The sequence below is a fragment of the Bactrocera latifrons genome, unplaced genomic scaffold (genome assembly GCF_001853355.1).
Source record: "Bactrocera latifrons isolate USDA-ARS-PBARC rearing strain unplaced genomic scaffold, ASM185335v1 scaffold_245, whole genome shotgun sequence".
NCBI lineage: Eukaryota > Metazoa > Arthropoda > Insecta > Diptera > Tephritidae > Bactrocera > Bactrocera latifrons.
The window spans coordinates 232,612-253,323 of NW_017536019.1; the positions used below are offsets into that span (position 1 = coordinate 232,612).

Sequence of the window (20,712 nt, forward strand, 5' to 3'; positions counted from 1 at the left end):
AATGCTCCGATTGCTTTGGATTTTTTCACGCGCTAAGAAGCGTCCACTTCAGTTGTAAAACTAAAACTGAACGTTTGTGGCAGCTGCAAAGGATGCCGTGGTTGCAAGCCACACGCATACATATGTTGTTATGTAGTAAGTGCTGGCTCATCGGAGGCCAGTTGGCGAGCGAGTTGTGCGAAGACGCGTGTGGCATGCGGCGTGTGCCGATTGCCGAACGGAAGTTGTAGAAAAGAAGCAAAATGCTGCCAACTGATAGTTTCGCCACAAGTGAAGTTTCGCACGCACACATACACACTCACCGACTGGYTGAATGGATAATCGTCTACGGCTTTCGGTTTTACACGCAGCTATGCGGCGCGGTGCGACTAAACTAGGGTAATATTACGTACGTTTATATGCGCTGTGGTTCATTTCCACTTCCGCTAGAAATTAAGGCCAACAAATGCCGACAGCGCCAGCAACAGCGAAGTGTACAAGCGTAACTGCGAAATCGGCGAATTCGCATTATGAAGTTGCCAAGACACACACAAGCACACTACATCGCATGCCGGCATGTTTTTAAAAAAAACTGAAATCACTTTCGTCGGTTGGCGGGAGGCATAATTTCATTTGCGGCTAAGTACTTGACTGGATGCATGGATGCTAAGATGGCTGGAGACAGAGYTACGAAACAAAGAGGAATACATCTTTGCTGATGAGAATTTATGCGCGGCGAAAAGAGCGACTTCCGTTTCGTGGTTGAATCGGAAGCGGAGACAGTTGTTAGCTATATTTTAGTTACTTTCAGCCAGTTTTTATAGGCAATAAGTGAGTTAATGAGCGAAAGAGAATAGAACAGTGGACCACTCCACTCCACTTTATGTGGAGTAATGTAATTAGAGAAGCCAAACTTTCGCAGAGTCTAAATYTATAATTCATATAGCGAAGAGTAACCGCAGGCCTTGAGAAAAAATTTAAAAWAGCTATYGTAGTTGATGCTGAAGGACCCAGAGCCAATTTAGCTAACCAAAATTCATTGGGGTTAAGTTCCATTGACTACTTTACAAGGTTTACAGTTGATTTTATACACAGTGCGAAGATACAGTTTAGTTCTACCTTTTTATACTCTTGCAACATKTTGCAACAAAGTACACTTGTTTTGTTCACCTAAGGATTGTATGTATCACCTAAAACTATTCGAGATATRTATAAATGATCATACTGCCGGCCAACTTTTGGTGAAATCACATATTTCGGAACTCGACGGACTGTTTTCGATTAATTTTAAACGATTTTTTGAACTAATGCGACACTTACGTTGCGGACTAAATTGTATTTTGGTTGTTGCTCTTGCTACAGTTCATTTTTAGGAAATCGTAGGTGTTCTTACTGGTTCACTGTTCAATGATGTATATGTTGCAAGGCTGCAAATCTTGCCGGACGACAGTATTCAAAGCTGTATGGAGTAGCGTGAGGAAGAAGCCATCTGTCCTTCATGTCCATCTGTTTCAAGGCTGAGGCTGAAACATCCAGGTGGTCTTACCCTAGTGGTTGATCCTCGAAAAAGAGAACATATAACCGACGCTGAAGACGTCTCAACAAATTTGTGTTTGGCTCAAAGCGCTTTGTCGATTTGTAAGGGTCTTATGATCTAATATTGGAGTTTTAGGTGCCACGACGTAACAATCATTAAAAAAATCGTATTTCTATAAACTCAATTTAGGAGACATATACAAGTTGCGTTCCAAAGTAAACAGAACTTTTTGAGTCTACCGCCGCCCCGGTGCCCGTATGTCGACTTGTGGTATATAAAAGATACTTATATAATATTTGATAGCATTAATTCACATCAGTTAACCGCAATACCGTATCGCGAATACATAAATGAAAATCWGTGCAAAAAAATAGGAGAATGAACTCGATGTCCCTATTATTTTCTTCAGCACTGTATGCATATACAGATGTAAACAGCATGATAAATATGTAGCATGCAAAACTTACCATTATTCTTGAAAAATTTACCCCACTCATCTGCCGTAAGCACAGGACGTGGAGTCTCCTTCCGCAAACCGATTCTTTCGAGAGCAATTATCTTTTCTTTAAATAATAATCAAAATACATTAAATAAAGTTATTGCTTAAGAATAAGAATAAATCTGTTGAGTAATATTTTCTTTTCGAGTGTTTCGTTTTTGGTTTTACTTTGAGCGATTACCTGTTGTCAAATCATTTGTGATCGCTGGCAAAAATTGGTCTTCGACTTCATTGTGTATAAATTTGAATTTGCCGCGAAAGCCTTTGGCTGTCTTATTGGAACTGGCGTTRAATTCGATTAGCAAATCGGGACCGGAACTAATTATGCGTCGCGTAGGCGGCGAATCGCAAATAACATCAATAACGGCGTTCATATTCGCTGACTCTGAGTCGAAAATTGTCAGCTTATCCATGCTGCAGCTGAAATCGGCGGTTTGGTATAAAAAAAAAATGTTTTACTCTAGTTTTTGAGAGTTAATACTTAGCAAGATTGAGAAATTGTATTAGTTAAAGTTTATTTTCCTTTAACATGCTTACTCTTTTCAAGCTGCTGTAAATAAAATTTATTTGGTTTTATGTTTTCTCCTTTTACCTGTCGTTCTTTCTCGGCAGCTGCAACTCTTCAAAGACTATTTCTACGCGACTTTCTGSACTGTGAATTAAAAAGTAACAAAGTGGTTAATTGGAATAAATATATGTTGGCTTAAAAGGTTAAACGAATTAACATACTTTAATATATCTCTCACTAAATGGCGTTTCTGTGATTTAAAAATTATCATTTAAATAATTATTTATTATAATTATAGATAACGACAATGAAAGATTCTTTCAATCATTTGCTTGTATGATATTATGACAGCTGATACCTTTTTTGATTTTTTTCCCTTCAGCAGTTTTAGTTTACCAAACCTTTTAATAACTCATGAAAAAACGAACATTGAAACAATTGAAGCCTCAAAATTAAACTAGAATAACAAAGTAAAAGCTTAATCAAAACACATTTGATCGCTAAATATGATAATACTCATGTTTCTATATAAAGAACCTTTGTATACTTCTCTCTAGAAGCTCTTTCTTGCTACTTCTTACCGTCCTATGAATTTGTAGGCGCATTTGATGTGCGCCGGATATTTCGCTGGAAAACGTGGCGAATGAAAGTATTGCCAAATCTCGAAGCTGTCAGGTTTCGCATTGGGATCAGCAAAGAAATAATAGTCACAGTATGATCCGGGTATGAGGCGTCCATCGTTTTGAAAATGTTCTGAAAGCAAGACAATATCAAAAAAGAAAAATCAAAACAATGATTAAGCTGTGTATTGTTTTATTGAATGATAYATTCTGGATGAAAAAAAAACAAACTGCCATATTCATTCTTCTGTATACTCAGGAAGAACACTCGTAGATTAAATATATTATAGTTATATCTAGTTCTGGAAGTGATTTAACTTAAACCTGCATCATCTAAGGATAACTAACTTTTACCATAAGGCTAAKCAAATATAGGAGAAAGAATTATAGAAGCTATTGTGCATAATAATACATTAAATTTGCTTACTAGGAAGGCGCGATTGGCGGCTTAAATGAATTTGCAATACAAAAATTTGTTTATCATTTCAGTGGAGCTGCAATTATTTTGCTGCTGATCAATGAAAAAGTGTTTAAAGCATACTTTTCTACATTATTCTTTAATTGCCACTGATGTACCTCATGGCRTATGAGCAATATTTTTCAAATGTTATTAACATTTTAAGCTTTTAACGAGCTTCTACAACAATTTTATTGGTTTARTGCTAAAAATATTTGTAGTCACCGACTTAGCGTTTTATCAGTAACAATTGGAATTTTGAGGAAAGCATGAAAACAAAAATTAGATATTTAAAGCGTCTACAAAAACTAATTTTAAATAGCACCCAGACTTTCCATTACTTAATTTGCGCATGTAACTTAAATTTCATGTATTATATAGGTATTTGCATATATTTTATATATAAAATAGTTTAACCATGATGCCTTTTGAAATTTTAATTAGAAAATATTTAATTATAATTGGTMGCACCGGTGCAGCAAACATCAATAACCAATCAATATAATCATTAAGTATAAAAATAAAATGAAATTGGAATGCATACCCTTCTTCAAGAATCGATACTCTCCGGTTATATTAAGCAGCCAATTTTTGAGCGCAACRCCGCCGTCAACATCAYTTCGCAGCGCTGGCTCGCGCTGTAGCAGTTGTTGTTGGTTAAAACGTACGCGAATGCCGAAAATTTTGCCTGCACTATAAATAAACTCATTGCCACGTAAATCAGCGACAGCGACAGCGGCGGCAACCGAATTATTGGCAGTAATAACCGTTAAATGAGCGTGGTTGGCAAYGCCACTCGCAGCCGSCRCGGGCTTCTTGCTAGCTGCCAGCGTCATCGTCATTGTGTTGGCGACGGACGAGGACGCTTTCTGCTTAATTTCAGCAGTTGTGGGTGACGGCATGGTCTTTGTTGCTGCAACACTCCGGTTGGCTGCTAACGTCGTGGCAGCCGTTGCAGATGCTAATGCTGACACGGTGGGCGCTGTAGCAGCGGAGCGRTTGCAAATAACATAATCCGGATTAGTCGAGTTCTCAATGACGGGCTCCCGCAGGAACGGAAATATTTCAATGTACTCCGAACAGCTGAAAATGTAACGGAAGTGCGCCGAAAGCGAGCAGAGCAGAGGCAAGGCGTTGCAGCAAGGAAGCAGCAAAAGCGGCAATGGCAATAATTGTAGCGTGGCAAGCGACGAGCGCAGCGACATCGGCGGGCAGCGGTGGCGATGGCGGTGAACGTGCAAATGCATGAAACGAAATTGAGTTTGAGAATTTATTAGTCATTGGTGGACTTGGTCATGCGAGGCGWATGTATGTACAYAGCGTGCGAGGCAAGCAGAGCGTTTAAAAATAAAAATGCCAACCGTTTAAACGCTCACAGCGCATTTGAGTCTGCGTGTCTTYGCACACACACCACTTTTGATTTATTGTATTTTCAAACAGAAAAATTCGAGTTATCGGAGAAAAAAGTATTTGTGCGCAATAAAAATGTCACTTTACATGGTATTCACGATAAAATATCGGACACCACACACCCAAACAACACACACTCACACACATGTGTGCATATGTGCTTAGGAGCGTTATATATGTGTGTGTGTGTGTGGACATGTGGTTGTGGGTATGGAGGCCTTGGATGTGCTAGTAAACTGCAATAAATATTGTTATAGCTCTATGTATGTAAGTAGTAGTGTTGCAGCTATTCTTCTGCTCGTGGCTTTCCCTTCCGCAAGCCACACAGGATGCGACAGAAGGCTGGATAGTCAATCATAGCAGGCTCCTCGAGAGTTTTGGCTTTGGCGATCGGTGCATACTTCAGCGCTTCGTTGGCCTCTGCGGTCGTCATGACATCGCCGTAGTTGGTTAGCTCCTCATATATTCTGCAAAACAGTAGCAATTTGCGATTAGAAAACAAAAAAAAAATGTATTATTAACTGTTTGTGGCGCTAAAGTGTCAATACGCAATTACATACCTAAATCCTTAACAAATTTACATTAGTACAACGTTCTCAGAAAAAATGGCAAAGTCAGAATAACGAGTGGTCATACAGATTTGACGAAATGAACTTCCCTCGTTATTTAAGGGGTTACATGGGTTTACGGGTTTCAAAAAACCGAACCTTTTTATTATCTTATTAAATTCACTTCTAGAATATTGTCCTAAATTCATGTTGATCCGAGTAATAGTTTCGGAGCTACAGCCTTGAGAACGAGGCTAATGGGCTAAGTGCGCCGTCTGTAAACTCGTTTTTCTCGAAACTGTATTTTTGCAGTTGGTTGGCAAKATTTCTCGAGATCTACTTAACCGATCTTCATGCAATGCTACACAGGTCATTGAGACACCATTCTTAAAGACTTGGCCGATTTTAGATGGTCCTGTCAGGAGCTATCCTGCCAACGCGAGTGCATTTTTTTTCCGCGGGGTCACCAGAAATGGCGTCGCAATGGCCGAGTTTAAAATATTTCTTTTCCAAATATTATATTTCAGAATTTCTTTGTTATAGTGTATGTTTGTAACAATAAAAAATTCTAATAAAATACKTAATTTTTATATGAGAAAAAAATTTTGAAAAAAAAGGTGTTTTATATCCGAAGAAAGCAATATAACCCTTTATATAAATTTTTTAAATTTTGTTGTTTTTTATAAAAAATTTGGAAGTGAATAATATCGCCTGAGTTGACAATATAAAATTATGCGTTAGTAAGTTCCTACTAGAGTGTCCAATCGAACAAGCAATGCAGTTATCGGGGTATCCATCAAAAATGATAGAATTGGAATTTCTGACAATTTCTTTCCGTTCCTTTTTTCCGACTACGCTTGACAATGATATCATTAACTAGCAAGAGGAAGACTTTGTTTAGGATTGCAATATAAATTTGACAGTTCGCTTCGCTCGGATCACTTGTTTTAAATTTATCTTTTGTTGCTGTCGAAAATTGAAGTCCACATCACTTTTCTAAGCTACGAAGTTGTGCATAAAACTACGGCACCCAAAATATTCGAGAAAATCATATATATTTTCTCTTGGAAAATAGTTTTCAAAATACGCTCAAGTGATTGTAATATAACCTGTCAGTGAAATATCGACGAATGCAACGTTTTTATTGGTAAATTCATATTCTTTMGTAATCGAGACTTTGCTGAGTTCTAAGGCCTCTTTGGCTATCTTATGGTTTCAAACACAAATATTTTTATTCCAGAAATGCACTTAAAGTTCAACATTGCGTGGCAAGAGAAGTAACAATCTCCATAATGTTTGAGTTTTAAATTTTCCCTCAATAGAGTTGAATCCATGTTTTATTTAAGGGGTTATATACAGCTAGAATTTTCAAAAAATTTTATTTTTTAATGAACATACATTATTTTCGAAGTTACATGCAAATTCGAAAAGGCTTTCAGAGCGCTTGGAAATACAAGGSCTAACCTTAAACGCGTTTTTTCTCAAAATGGTGTTTTCAAAGTCGGTGACCAACATTACTTGAAAACGGCTTATCCGATTAATTAATCAAATTTTAACGTGAACTTCTTAAATATAATTTGTTGCTCAATCAAAAAAATTTAGTCCGAAGTTTTGGTGAAWAATCGATTTCTCTTAGAAACCGCCACTTTGTCAAAAACTTTTAGTTTGCTTGCTCAATCGATTAATTTTTAAATTTAGCATTACCTTAACGAAATCTGTTTGGTTTTTTTATTTTTTAATTTCAGAGGATCCAGTTCAGAGATATAGTGGTCACCGCAAAACGTCTTTTTTGAGCGGATCTGTCTGATATGAGCTGTACTCCCTTTCCAAAAAAAATATTTGTACTAATACTAAATTTTAAATACAGTTATTAGACACCAAAATATGTGTACTTGTTTTTGGATCATTAAATTTTTTAAGTTTTTTCAAAAAAAAATTCTTGAAATTTCSCTTTTTTCGGCCTTCTAACTGTATATAACCTCTTAAGTCATGTTCGAATTGGCCTTGACTTAGAAACTAAAACTAGAACTTTCTTATTACCAAAATTATGACAACTAAATAATAGTATGTATACATTCGCGATAAAAGTCGGCGCATACTCACTTCTTCTCCTCAATTTTGCCCGTACCATAATCATCCCATTTGCTCCAAGCTTCCAACAGCACATCCTCTGGATCCAACTCAACCGTGCGATGGCTCATTAGTTCTATGAAAGCGTCGTAATCCAAAGGATCCTTTGCCTGTGTGGAAATTCGTACTTTTACACAACACGTTACACACATTTAATAATATGTATTTAAGCTACTTAACACTCTCAAATTTTAATTTTTAATTTAATTTACACTTTTATTTCACATTTTTTTCACACTTCACATAAGAAACTTGTTCTTGTTGTTTTGCTTCAACTATGTAATCACCAATCATGGCAACTTYATATTATTCACCTCCTTAAGCATCTCCTCAATCAGCTCGTCCGGCGTGTCTGTGCCGAGCGCGGTGAAGGTGAAGCGCAAATCATCCTTCGAAATCAAGCCGTCGCTGTCCAAGTCGAGCAGCACGAATACCTGTCAACACCAAGTAAATTATGTCATTTGCACAACACTCGCACATTTGCCACTTGTTCGTTACTTCTTTCAATTCAGCCAGCTTGCGTATGTCCAGATCCTTCATCGCTTCCAGGTCATCGGCAGCCACTTCGTCGGGGGCGCGATAGTTGCCTTTGGTAACGGGTTTCTTATAAGTCGGATTGAATATTTCATTGATGGCCGCCATTGCTTCCGATTCGACTTTTGGTGGACTGGGCGGACGCACGATAGATGCCTTGCGGGCAGCGCTGGCGCGACGACGTCGCTACACGCACGAAAAATTTAAAATTATATAAAAATTTTAGCAGTTTTATGGCGTTGCATTCGCTCCATACCTGCTCCATCTCGTCGACGGAAAATGTGATAGGATCAGACATTTCGCGGTTTTACTTTTTAGCGTTTAAAAAAAAATTCACTTTAATTGTATTTATTAAACAATACACATTTATCCTTTTCAGCCTTGGAAGGGATGTACACAATCTTATATTGTCTCTAAAAACTCGCGACAACAAGGTTAGGACCCAAGTACCCTCGAGCGTTCGTGCAACCGCTTTGCTAATCGTTAACTGAAAATTCGTTTGCCGTTTTAGTTCGAATTTATTGACAAATTGAAAGAGAATTATTTTTTTATTAGAAATATTTTTTTTGTCTGCTTCGAAAAGAGTCCAAGATCTGCTCTGGCGAACGCACTTGCTGCAGCACAACGCGTCGCGCTTTCTTGCAATGTTCGTTCTTGTATTTTTAGCCCGATTTCCGCCAAGTTGCTCACTATGGTTCTTCTCCACGGCAAGTCAATTTTGAATTACAACCCCGCTGCTAATGGCCGATTTCTAATAGCTAATGGCCATCCACTACCTGCTCGCTTGATTTTGTCGCGTCGACGCAATTGAAATTGCGAAATGTCATTACRTTGTCCGCCTGCACGAACCCGCAACTCATACAAAATGCATATATCATCTATAAATGCACATATGTCGCTGCATTTGTGTGTGTGTATGGCTTTGCAATTGCCTATATTAGATAAATTGGCCACAGGCCACCGGTGAGGGCGGTGCTTTGGCAACGCAATCGCAATATTTTCGATTTGTTGCAATTTGAGGGAGATGTCTAAGAAATTACTTAAATCTCTGCCAAAGCAACTATTGTCAAAGGATTCGGAAATACAATACCATTAGGTGAATTATATTCATATACAAGTGTTTTCAAAATTTTCAGTTATTATGAATAAGTTCAGGTGTTGCTCAAAGGTTAAGCAATAATAGCTTGCTGACTTTGTAGCCTCGTGTTGACGGTCACTATTACTTGCAAAAGCCTTACGGTGATTCAGTTGTATCAACAACACAAGCCTACGAGTAATACAAAGCCTTCAAAGACGGTCAAGAGATCGTTGAAGACATGCGTCGTTCGGGACAACCTACGACTTCTACAACTGAAGAAAATATTTTACAAGTGAAGGATATTGTGCTTGAAAATCACCAGGCAAGTGTTAGAAAGATGGGAAGATAGCGGTATCTCTCACGAGTCCGTTCGAATAATTTTGGTGGATATCTTGAGTATGCAACGGGTTCTTGCTCGACCTGTCGCGATAAAGTTGATTTTGTTTTCAAAAAGAGAAGCGCAAACAGGTCTTTTTGGAGATGCTTGGTCGTTCGAATTCCGAGCCCACATTCATGGAGCACATTAAACTGCCGATGAGACCTGAGCGTATGAGTTTGACATGCAAACAAGTCATCATTCTTCGGAATGTAGTGGAAGAACGAGCGAAAACCCATAATAAAACACGCCAGGCCGCTCATAAATCAAGGTGATRCTCATTGTTTTTCGTGATATTCGTGGTTTGSTGAATCATGGATTTGCCYCGCAGGCACAGACAGCCAACAAGGAGTTGTATTTGCAAGCATTGAGGGTTTTACGTGAGAACATCTGTCAAAAACCGTCGAAATTGTGGAAGAAAAATTCCATCGAGCCACGATTGTGACCGATTTAAAGCCAAAAACGCAATGGGCACCATCGATGAATCACTGAAATTTTCGCTCCTTCGAATCCCGAAGCTAATGGCCATCCAAAAAGATGCTCATGAAATGTGTTTCGACTGGGAGGATTACTTGAAAGGTAACAAAATAAAAAGTGATTTTTCGTTTTATTTACAATTCGCGTACTTTTTTGTCACAATGTTTATTACACATTTTTATTTCAAGTTAATCAAATGTTGCTAGAAGTACACTTCAACTAATGTAAGACCCACAAAWATTCCCACAACAAACTCCCTTCCAGTGGGACATTTTCATGCTTTAATATAGCTCAAGGCCGCTGTAGATAATTGAATTCGGTGCAATAAGCTCTTCTTATTCAATAAGGCAATGCTCGCGCTGTGAGTAGCGCACCACTGACTGTTTGATGGCCTCCCACAGCTGTGGCACACGCTTGTCCAATAAATTCATTGCCATAAAATATTTCGCAAACATTGATATTGGCAGATTGATTTATGCCAATGATGTGTGACAAAAACACAACTCTTTATGTTTGAATGAAAACGGATTAAATTTAGAAAGCACATTCAACGAGCACCAAGCCATTTAGCCACACTTATTTATGTGCACTTCATGGAATGGTGGCAGCAAGAAGTGCATATGTCGAGTACAGCGAGATTTATGTAGGAAATAAGAGCAGCCACAAGCAACCGAAGTGTCTGCGCCAGCTCCGACTTAYAGCTTGCCAGCCACCCACCAACTATTGGAAGGCTGCCGTCCGCCGGCCGCATTGACGAGTTGCAACATTGCGTTAATTTAAATGTTGCATGTAGCAATATACTACGTATGCCCGTGTGCTGCACAAAGCCGCTCGCGACAACCTTGTTGCCTCGCACACCATTGGGCGAACGCATGCATGGGCCAAGCAAGGCTACCTTGCCGCACAAAGTTGCACTGCCACATTTGGTTATCGTTTTGTGGCTTCGCCCGTTGTTAATGCCAAAAATTTTCTATTTACATTAATAATTCCGATAAATACTCAACGATAGTGCAGATATCAATGCGTTTGGGTTTTTATTTGGCACTTTTTGTGCGTGGAATTTTCACAGGAATTTTCGAATTTTTGAATTTTTGMATTTTCCTCCTCTCTTTCCTTTGCGCGTTCAGTATTTGGACGGATTTATGCAGTTACATATACATATGTAATTTATTTAATTGGCAGATGTTGGATTTTGCGTTGCATTTAATTTGAGGCATGCTTTTTATAACGGGTGTTTATGAAATTCTCATTGCTCGAGTAGACAAATTAATATTGAATAGAGATTTGAAATTTAACTCAAATGCATTAAGCCTTGTTATAAAACTTTTTATTAAATTAAAAAAAATTCGTCGTCGGAAAATTTTGTAAAATTTTTAAAAATCTCTATTAGATGCTTCTGCAGATTCGGAGCTCTGCTCAAACAAAAAAACTGTAAAAAGCTATTTCACAAGTTCAACTTGGAACTTTATCTTTATTTTTTTAAGATAAAAACTCTATGTGGTTCGAATGACGCTTTCAAGGACTATTACAATGGTCCTGGTGAGTTTTCAATCGATACTACAATTTGAAAATATTTGCTCAAGTCGGTACACCCCAGAAGTGCATGGCGAATTTTAGAATGGAAAAAATATCGAACAAAGAATTTGTTTCAAAAATTTTTATTTCTAACCGAATTTCATGTACGGAATCGTTGCGAATGTTGGAAAAGGCTTACGATGACTAAGTTTTATCAAAAAGGTAGAGAGATCGTTGAAGATATGCCTCGCTCTGGACGACCTTCGACSTCTTCAACTGATGAAAATATTAAAAAGGTGAATAATATGGAGCTTGAAAATAGTCAGCCAAGTATTAGAAAGATAGCACGAATGCAACTCTCGCAAGACCGTTCGAATGATGTTGATGGATACTTTTTTTTTGGGTATGAAACCCATTCTTGCGATAAAGCTGTTTTTTTTTTTCAAAAAAAAAATATCGTAAACAGGTCTCTTTGGACATGCTTGATCGTGCGAATTCCGACCCCACATTCGTGGAGAGCATTATAACAGCAGAGGAGACATGAGTTTGACATTCATCGGAATGGAGGGAAAAAATCGAAACCAAAAAAMCGCTCAAAAAAACAAGCTGATGCACATTTTTTTATTTTTTTATTTTTGTGGCTTGGYGCATCATGAATTTGCTCTGGAGAGACAGACGGTCAATAACGAGTTCTATTTCGCCGCATTAAGGTGTTTACGGTCGGCATTGTCGAAGAACAATTCATGGGTTTTACATTATTTACAACTTCCGGGCACTTTTTTATCACAATGTATGTAATTTAAGTACTATGTCCAAAAAAGAAAGAGGGTCTGCTAACAAGTTTCAGTTTTGTTCAGGTTTCTGACTGGCATACACAGCAGGGCAGTCACTATTTATTGTCTAACCACCTTGCCGATGACAAAATTCAAACGGAACTCACTTAATTTCTGCACATATGGAATTTTTCCGGGTAAACACGAAGACACATGTTGCACACATCACAATTCCACCTGCTGCACGATATCGACACAAAAATTTTGATTTCTTTTGACATTTCATGTTTCCGTAAACACCATTTCGTAAGCGGAAAACTTTGTACACACTTCTTGGAAATAAAGGAGAATATTTGGCTTTGCCAAGGGAAACCTGTAACGCTCTGCATGMCCGCTAAATTATTTGCCACGATTCGCCTTCAGCGTTGCTATGTGGTCTTAACTTACCCGGCGGCCAGCTGTAGCGTCTGGAAGCGCAGAGCGACCAACTCGTCATTGCCGCCCGCGATGWAGATCAAGTAACAGCCATTCTTGGCGCCACGCAAAGTGCTTCCGTTAATGGCGATGTTGCCCCAATTGGTTGCATTGCGCTCGCTGGCATACATGCACGAGCACTCTGCATTAAGTTGCATTCAACAATAAAAAGAAAGAACAGAGATCCACAGGCATGTTAATTAATGCTATTGCTTCKTAGGCCAAGTAAAAGACCATCGACGCGGCACACCAACCTARCCATAATTCTTTCTGCAACAATGCTGCAATCCCCTGACAAATGTACGCGCAGAGGAGGGCCAACAGCAACGCGTACCGCACAAATCTCCCAGTCGTTGTAGGYGGCATCCGACACAGCTTGCGGAAGGTCACGTACGCAGCAATGTAATGAAGTGTTAGCAAAAATTTGCGCTGCAAACTAGCAATAGGTGTTCAAGTACACGTTCGCACGGTACTYGCACACTGCGTCGGTCACGTGTTTAGCTCTAACCGGTTAGGTGCCGCGTTTGCGACGATTGGTGCACACGCACTGACTTGTTAACTTTTGTATGTTGCGGAGCGAAAAGCGCGCAAAAGGTGGACCACACGTGCTAAWAGCCGAGCGGAGACTGCGAGTGTAGCCAACTGTAGCCCAACGCCGATGCTGCCTGCGATATGAAGTCGTTGTCGAAGTGGCTTGCGGCATGAGCGGAAAAATTTCCATGGTCCATTTCTACTACGACTATTCTATTCTTATCCCGTTGACAGCTTTCACGGCAACTTCGGTTTCAGCTTCAGCGACGCCRATGGCCGAGAAACAGTTTAAAGCTAGTGATTGTAGAACCTCCTGCTTGGCTGTTGGGCATTGGCGCTTGGGTGTGCGGTGTTATCGTTTGCCCAAAACGGAAACGACAACTCTGCCGCCTGCCCCCCACTGCTGTCCATTGACCAGACAGCTTGTGGCAGGTATATAAACAAATATATGGTATACATGTATAGTATGTTGCATGTGCCACATGTGAGCTTTGTGTGGAAATGCTTGAGCAACTTGTGTCGTTGTCAACTTTAGAACATGCGGAGGAACGGGTGGTTTATTAAAAATAGCTCCACTTCGTGGTGTTACTTTTGTACAAACCTAAATGAGCTGTGAAAATTACCTAGTTATGTTGTTGCTGATGCCTGTAACCTAATTTAGTTTTTTATGAGAGGAATACTATATATGAAGCAATCGCAAAAACAATTAAGTCGCCACAATAAGTGGCGCGTTCAAAAGAAGATACAATAACACAAACATACAAACATTTTGGTTTATTATACACTAGAGATTACATGACTAACCACGGTATTAACTGTATTAATTCGATATTATTAATCTCCACTTTCTGGCAGTTGAAGCTAGTCTTATTATGAACCGGCTGTCATATACTTAGATGTACACCAGGTACTTCTACAAATAGACGATCCTTTGGAATAAAAAAAAAAAAATTAGGAGTTTGTTGTTGCTGCTAATGCTGGCTACAAGACAAGCTCTCTCTCTTTTAGAAGATTATTCCTTCGCTATTCAGCTKTGCAGCTTGAGTTATTTTCTCCACTCCTTTGGTATTGAACGGTTCGGAAAAGTCTTTCACTATCCTCACAAAGCTCTGACGGAGCTTTTAGTGTTACTCCAYGTCATCTTACACTACCATATTCGCTTTGTGGGGATACCAAGTTCAAACGTAGCGGCATAGAAGCAGTTCGATSCTTTTTTCACAGCGTCAGTTTGATGATTTTCCAAGCCAAAAGCCACACTGATAAGGTACAATCAGTTTGTTGACGATGGGCTTTAATCTTTCATACAATTCGCTCRATAGAATATTTTATGCGTTAGTTGGCGCGGATTGTGGGGTCTCCCTTTCTGTTCCAATCGTTGGGCATGCTTTCGACCGACCATATTCTACAGAGAAGCTGATGCATGCGCCTTGTCAGTTCTTTGTATTTGAATAGCTTGGCCGGCAACCCACGGGTCCGCCACTTTGTTGTTCTTCAGACATGTTATTAGGAAGAGACCCTTTTCTGACAGATGACTAAACTACTATTTTAACTAGTTCTAACATTTTACAATAAATCCATCTTCAAGTATGCCCTAATGAATACCTAAGGTAATATTATAGAGAGCAACTCTCTTTAAAGTGCAGCTAATGCATACATAAAAACATAGAAARTTCTATTTTTGTACGAACTAGTTTACTTCCCCGCGCCTTTAATTAAAAAAAAAACTAGAAAATCAATTGTAGTGTATAATTTAGAATGATTTTGATACCATTAACACATATATACTTACACATACACAAATATATTTGTCGGCTTGTGTTCCTGGTTGTCTTCACGACACAAACACATTGAGGGTGGGTGCCACCCTTTTAAGCCAAGTAAATGTATTTTTAGCCTTCAGCTGTGGCAGTATTTTCGGATACCGCTTCATTTACTGAGACGCTTTCACATACATACTATTATATTAAGCGTTAATTAAATTTCCACTGACAACACAATAAASATTTCATAGAAACCGGTCAGTTGATTTGTGTCACCCGAGGCGTGTAATATTAGGAATTATTACTGAAAACGATTTCKGTCTATTGATTGATTGATTGTTTAGGATCGTCGACTTTAACTCACCTTAATCTATTTTCGGTTGTATATATACATATGTAGGTATGTCATGTTTTTCATATACCACCCCCTTTTAAATTTCAAGGACTACACGCCACGCCTTTGCTTTGTGCTATTTACTACAAGAGTGTCTTTTATTTTTACTACGAAGTTCACAATTCGATTTAAAGTACTACATTAGAACTACAAGAAACAAGAGAAATGGAGCATATTCCTGCTTTCATAGTAAATAAAAATAATAATTTTACTGAATAAACTTTGTTGTAATTTCACTTGCAAATATTTCCTTAACTTTTCTATTGTTATCATAAATCAGTTTCAAAACCTTTTGGTTACTTTGAAAGCAAGAAAGTACCCAATATTTCGTTTCAGTTGACAATGGCCAAATATTTTAATCGACTTYCAAGTTATGGGATCTCGGTTTTTGCACGAAACATATCGGCCAATATAGTCGCTTTGCTGGCATTTAGTTCCTAGTTGGGAAAAAACAAGAACTGAATAATAAGACAAGAATTGTCATGTGCGCTGATTTACCTCATAGTCGTACGGCGCCATGTGGTCCTTGCAGCGCTGCAACCAGTGTTTGACACGATTGTAGGAGTTCACGTCGAAGCCAAAAGCTTCACATTGTGAGACGGTAACCAACAGTGTGAGATCGGCAATTGTAAAGTGATCTGCGGCRGCGAATTCGTGACCCTTCAAAGTGCTGTTGAACCAATCGAAAGCTTCGGCTAAACGAGCTTTCTTCGATTCATCTAAAGGCGCGCCCCAGAATGTAGTTGGTATCTGGAAATTACATATGTGATTACTTACTAGCTCTAAGTTGGTTTTGTGCTAAAGTGGTGTCTATAAGTAATAGGTTATTCTGGTAGACCAATAAGCCACCCATGGACCAGTTTGGTCCTTTGCGATATCAGAGGGAGTTTACTTGCTAAGTCCAAGAGGAGTAGTCATCGTTTAGGATGCCTGCGCTTGACGCGAATTTTAACAGATTCTGCGGCCTCGCTGTCGATACCTTCTCCAGTGTATTATACTGTTTATACCACAGATGCTTACAGTGTTGTCCGTTAGTTTGTTTTCCTGGTGCCCTGCTCTAAGCATTTCTTGCGGTCTTCTCGATCTGTCAGCCCCATCTTGCGGGCGTGTGTTGCCACCAGACAGTGACCATTTTGTGTTCCCTTAAAACTAGTAAATACAAAAAAAAGTTTCACCCGCGCTATCTGCACATCTTTAGACCCCTTACTTCTTCAATACTTAATATTATGTAAGGTAAATTAATCAAGTGCGCTTATGAATTTAGACTGACCTAATACCATTATACTACCACAATATGTGCCAGGTGCATACTCACGTAGTAGTCATACATCCGCGCATACAGGGTGCCCAAATCAAACTGAATTCGCTGATCGACCAAAGCACGAACACGCACATCATTCGGGTAGAGTGWGTCATCCTTGCCATAAGCTGCGGTCAAATATTGTAAAATCGCACGACTGGAAATTGAAAAAAAAAAAATTACAATTGTTATTTACCACACTTTTATAAGTAATTTATTTGGCTCACCTCTCCCATAACACCAGTCCTTCATCATTGATGGTTGGTATGCAGTGCTGCGGATTCAATTGCAAAAAATCCGGCTTCAACTGGTCACCGGCCAAGATATTGAGGAGCTTCAAATCGAAATCGATGCCCAACATTTTGCCCAGCAACAAAACCGCGCGACATGGCGGACTCGGCGGTAGATAGTAGAGTGTCACAGACATCTTGGCGCCACCTCTGCTCAAAACACAATAAACAAATTCTTTAACAATGTGCGATGTCTCGTCGAGCATTGTGCAAATGTGRAGTRAAGGATTTCAAAATGTCTGCCWGCGCAATAGCACTACAAATGRACTCCTCATTGCCAATGCTTKCAAGCCGCTGTTGTTGTTCCGAGCTACTAAATGTTAGCTGTTAGGCATCTTGTGGTTAGTGCAGGCGCATCAATTATTAATTACAACAACCATACTGGTCAATAATTATAACAGCAATTGATTTGAATGCGATCCATAATTAAACGGCATTMCGAGCAGCACTTAACTGCAATTTTTCCCGCAAAGTTGGCCTAAGTGAAGGCGTGTCTGTGTGTTAATAGTATGTGCTCGGTACATGGGCCCAAGCATTAAAAGATAATCAGCACAAATACACAGTTTATGTGTACATAGAGAGCTAGAATGTATGTTTGATGAAAATTGTGTGGTTGTGTGGTTGTGTAGTCAATTGTCGCCTGTCCACAAAATGTCATCGAAACTAATAAAAGTTCGTTCAAGGCATAGTCGTAACATTATCGCACTCACTAAAATATTCGCACTGTAAAACGAGACAAAACAGTCCAGAAAAAGCAAAAAAGTGAGCACACGCACGAAAGCCTAGCTCCACGATCACGAATAAGAATATTGACTTTTCGTTGATTTTCTCCTCAGAGAATAGCAAAATTCGTTGGGAAATTGTTTTCGAATCATTCAAAAATACGCTTGCATCTCACTCACCTCAATTGTTGTACAATATTGTGTGGCACAACGGCGACCGTATCGATGCAATTACCCAGCGTGAAGTGTCCAATCGCGACGTGTCGACTGCACGCGYCCTTTTGGTGTGATTGTCCTTTGTGTTTGAGTGGAATTGGCGCTTTTTCGGCTCTACAATGTTTTTATGACTATTAGGTGCGGTAATTGGTCTTATAAGCCAATGTCTATTACTGGAAATTTCTTTAACAACAAATGACATAATTAATGCCTGCCGCCTGCGTTCTTTCCCAATAGCAGTAACAGTAACAGCTTTGACGTAGGCTCGACGGGCTTTTGTTCGGCGAAACGATTKGTTAAGCTGTTTCCGTTTCGCTTTGGACAACCGTTGCTTGGCGACCTTGTCGTCAATGTGAATTTGTTTATTCTTTTTACAGACGTGAAGACAGAATGCCTTCCATTCGATTTTTCTTAACTTAATASACACTAATAATACACTAATGTTAATATTTTATTTATGACTTATCGAAACCTCTTAAGTTTACAAAGTCATAAAGAAATGCTCATACATGCATGCATATGTGTATGGGAACTTGACCTTTTGTATCACCTGACCTTTGGGAACTTACTAGAATAACATCTGTCTTTAAGCATTCTGTTACCTTATTTTCTAGATTACTATACCCTGAACAGGTATATTAAGTTCGTCATAAAGCTTGAAATACCCAGAAAAAACGCAGTAGTCTACACAATGAATGTATATACATTGTGACAAAAAAACACACGGAAATTGTAAGTAAAACGCAAAATATTTAATTATTCAGCAATATTTATTTTGTCGTCTTCAAAGTAATCCACCGCAGATCTAATACATTTCGAAAATCTTTTCATAAGCACTTTTTGAGGCCTTTAGCCACTTCAGCGACTGAAACCGATTTCCTTTAAGATGGTTATTGACTTGTTTGCAAGTCAAACTCATAAACCCATGTCTCATCGGCAGTTATAATGCTCTCATGAATGTTGGATTGGAATTTGCACGATCAAGACTGTCCAAAGATACCTGTTTACGGTACTCTTTTTGGAAAAGGTTCAGCTTTATTGGGACAAGTCGAGCAAGAACGCGTTTCATACCCAAAATATCTACCAAAATCATTCGAATAGACTTTCAAGAGATGACGAGCTCTCTTGTCATCTTTCTAACACTTGTCTGATGATTTTCAAGCACCATATCCTTCACTTTTTTAATATTTTCATCAGTTGAGAAGTCGAAGGTCCAGAACAAGGCTTCTCTCGACTTTGTACCACTCGTAGCATTGTGCTTTTGGTAAAACTTAATCACCGTAAGCCTTTACCAACGTTCGCAACGATTCCGCAAACAAAATTTGGTTAAAAATACCATTTTTGGAAACATTTCTTGGTCAGCCAATAATTAGCCATGACTGTCTATCTGTCCGCCTGTATTTACATCCACGAACTAGTGCCTCAGTTTTTGAGATACTAGCCTTAAATTTTGAATACCGTTTTATTCGACGAATGAAACGCCGATATCGGACCGCTAGGGAATGTAGCTGCCGTACAAACTGATCGATTAAGGCGGTACTTGCGTTTCATCTAGTAACAAGCGGCGTTTTTTCAACACTTTTTCCTCATATGAAAAATTAAATATTTTGGTACAATTTTTTACTGTGACAATCATACATTATTAACAAAGAAATTCTGAAATTTTTGGCAAAATATATTTTAAACTCAGCCATTATGACGGCATTTCCCATGACCACTCGGAAAAAAAAGGCGACCGCGTTGGTAGGATAACTCCTTACCGGATCATCTAAAGTGGAAAAACATACGTGTTTTAGTTAAAACCTTAAGTTAGCGCTTGGACGAAGGAAAAAATTAAAAATTGGATTTTGGCAAACGTTTTTAAAAAAAAAAATTAAAACTTCAGTAAATATTGCGATTTTCATTGTTTGAAATAGTTGTAATCGAAAAAAATGCTTGGTTCAAGTATTTAAGAATTGTATTTCATAAAGATCGGTTGATTAGTTCTCGAGAAATCTTACCAGCGAATTTCAAAAAACACAGCTTCGAGAAAAACGAGTTTAAAGACGGCGCACTAGTGCAGTTAGTTTCGAGCGCACAAGTTCTCAAGGCTGTATCTCCGAATCTATTAGTTGGGTCAACTTGAAAGTTTAGGACAATGTTCTAAAATATTGTAGAATTTAATAAAACAATAAAAAAATCTTCATTTTGAAACCTGTAAACCCATTTGACCCCTTAAAATCAGGTCCATGTTGGAAAACTTTTTTTTTATAGAGCTGAGATTATTGTCCAGGGCAGCGTTATAATCATTCAACATATTTATCAGTTGGGATCTCCAAAGGTTATATCTGCCATACAAACTTATCGATTCTTATTAGAAAACTTTTATATTTGGCAATATATCTTCTCTAAATTTTGTGTGGATTATTGTCCGAGGCAACAACATTGAAATATATTTCACTGTCGTACCAATATGTATAGCATACAGCTGGGATAGAAACCAACAGATCAAAGTCAACTCCTTGTATGGATACATTTTTTATTTGTGAAGTGTATTATAGCTTCGTTGGAACTGAAGTTCACTTTTTTTTTTTTTTTTTTTTTT

At 38.6% G+C, this 20,712-nt stretch overlaps 3 protein-coding genes across 3 annotated transcripts in view; all 3 read right to left on the reverse strand.

Moving 5' to 3' along the window:
* Positions 1–13,469, reverse strand: part of LOC108969225 — a 44,641-nt gene extending 31,172 nt beyond the window's left edge. Inside the window, exons 1-7 of the mRNA XM_018933815.1 lie at positions 13,170–13,469; positions 12,889–13,057; positions 4,145–4,683; positions 3,105–3,276; positions 2,608–2,667; positions 2,197–2,435; positions 1,984–2,079 (exon numbers count right to left, since the gene is read on the reverse strand). Of these exons, the coding sequence (XP_018789360.1) occupies positions 1,984–2,079; positions 2,197–2,435; positions 2,608–2,667; positions 3,105–3,276; positions 4,145–4,683; positions 12,889–13,057; positions 13,170–13,281 (1,387 nt within the window). The 5' untranslated portion in view covers positions 13,282–13,469. The remainder of the gene's footprint in view (positions 1–1,983; positions 2,080–2,196; positions 2,436–2,607; positions 2,668–3,104; positions 3,277–4,144; positions 4,684–12,888; positions 13,058–13,169) is intronic.
* On the reverse strand, positions 4,964–8,920 carry LOC108969247 (myosin regulatory light chain LC-2, mantle muscle). Its single transcript, XM_018933846.1, has 5 exons — positions 8,479–8,920; positions 8,187–8,408; positions 8,003–8,122; positions 7,662–7,798; positions 4,964–5,477 (listed from the first exon to the last, which is right to left on the reverse strand). The coding sequence occupies exons 1-5, from the start codon at positions 8,518–8,520 to the stop codon at positions 5,297–5,299; spliced, it is 702 nt and encodes a 233-aa protein (XP_018789391.1). The 5' UTR covers positions 8,521–8,920; the 3' UTR covers positions 4,964–5,296.
* A 2,213-nt stretch (positions 13,470–15,682) lies between the features above and the next one.
* LOC108969237 (glutathione S-transferase D7) lies at positions 15,683–18,225 on the reverse strand. The gene is made up of 5 exons (XM_018933831.1): positions 18,093–18,225; positions 17,128–17,340; positions 16,916–17,057; positions 16,099–16,350; positions 15,683–16,037 (listed from the first exon to the last, which is right to left on the reverse strand). Exons 2-5 carry the CDS (start codon positions 17,325–17,327, stop codon positions 15,972–15,974), a joined length of 660 nt encoding a protein of 219 aa, XP_018789376.1. The 5' UTR covers positions 17,328–17,340; positions 18,093–18,225; the 3' UTR covers positions 15,683–15,971.
* Between the last annotated feature and the right edge of the window lie 2,487 nt (positions 18,226–20,712).

Bases quoted from the DNA above. Each gene is read 5' to 3' on its own strand.
- LOC108969247 (XM_018933846.1), bottom strand. From the start codon at position 8,520: ATGTCTGATCCTATCACATTTTCCGTCGACGAGATGGAGCAG. The intron at 8,123-8,186 runs GTAACGAACAAG...TGGTGTTGACAG, and splicing joins AGCTGGCTGAATTGAAAGAA to GTATTCGTGCTGCTCGACTT. The intron at 5,478-7,661 runs GTGAGTATGCGC...ACTGTTTTGCAG, and splicing joins GGCAAAATTGAGGAGAAGAA to AATATATGAGGAGCTAACCA.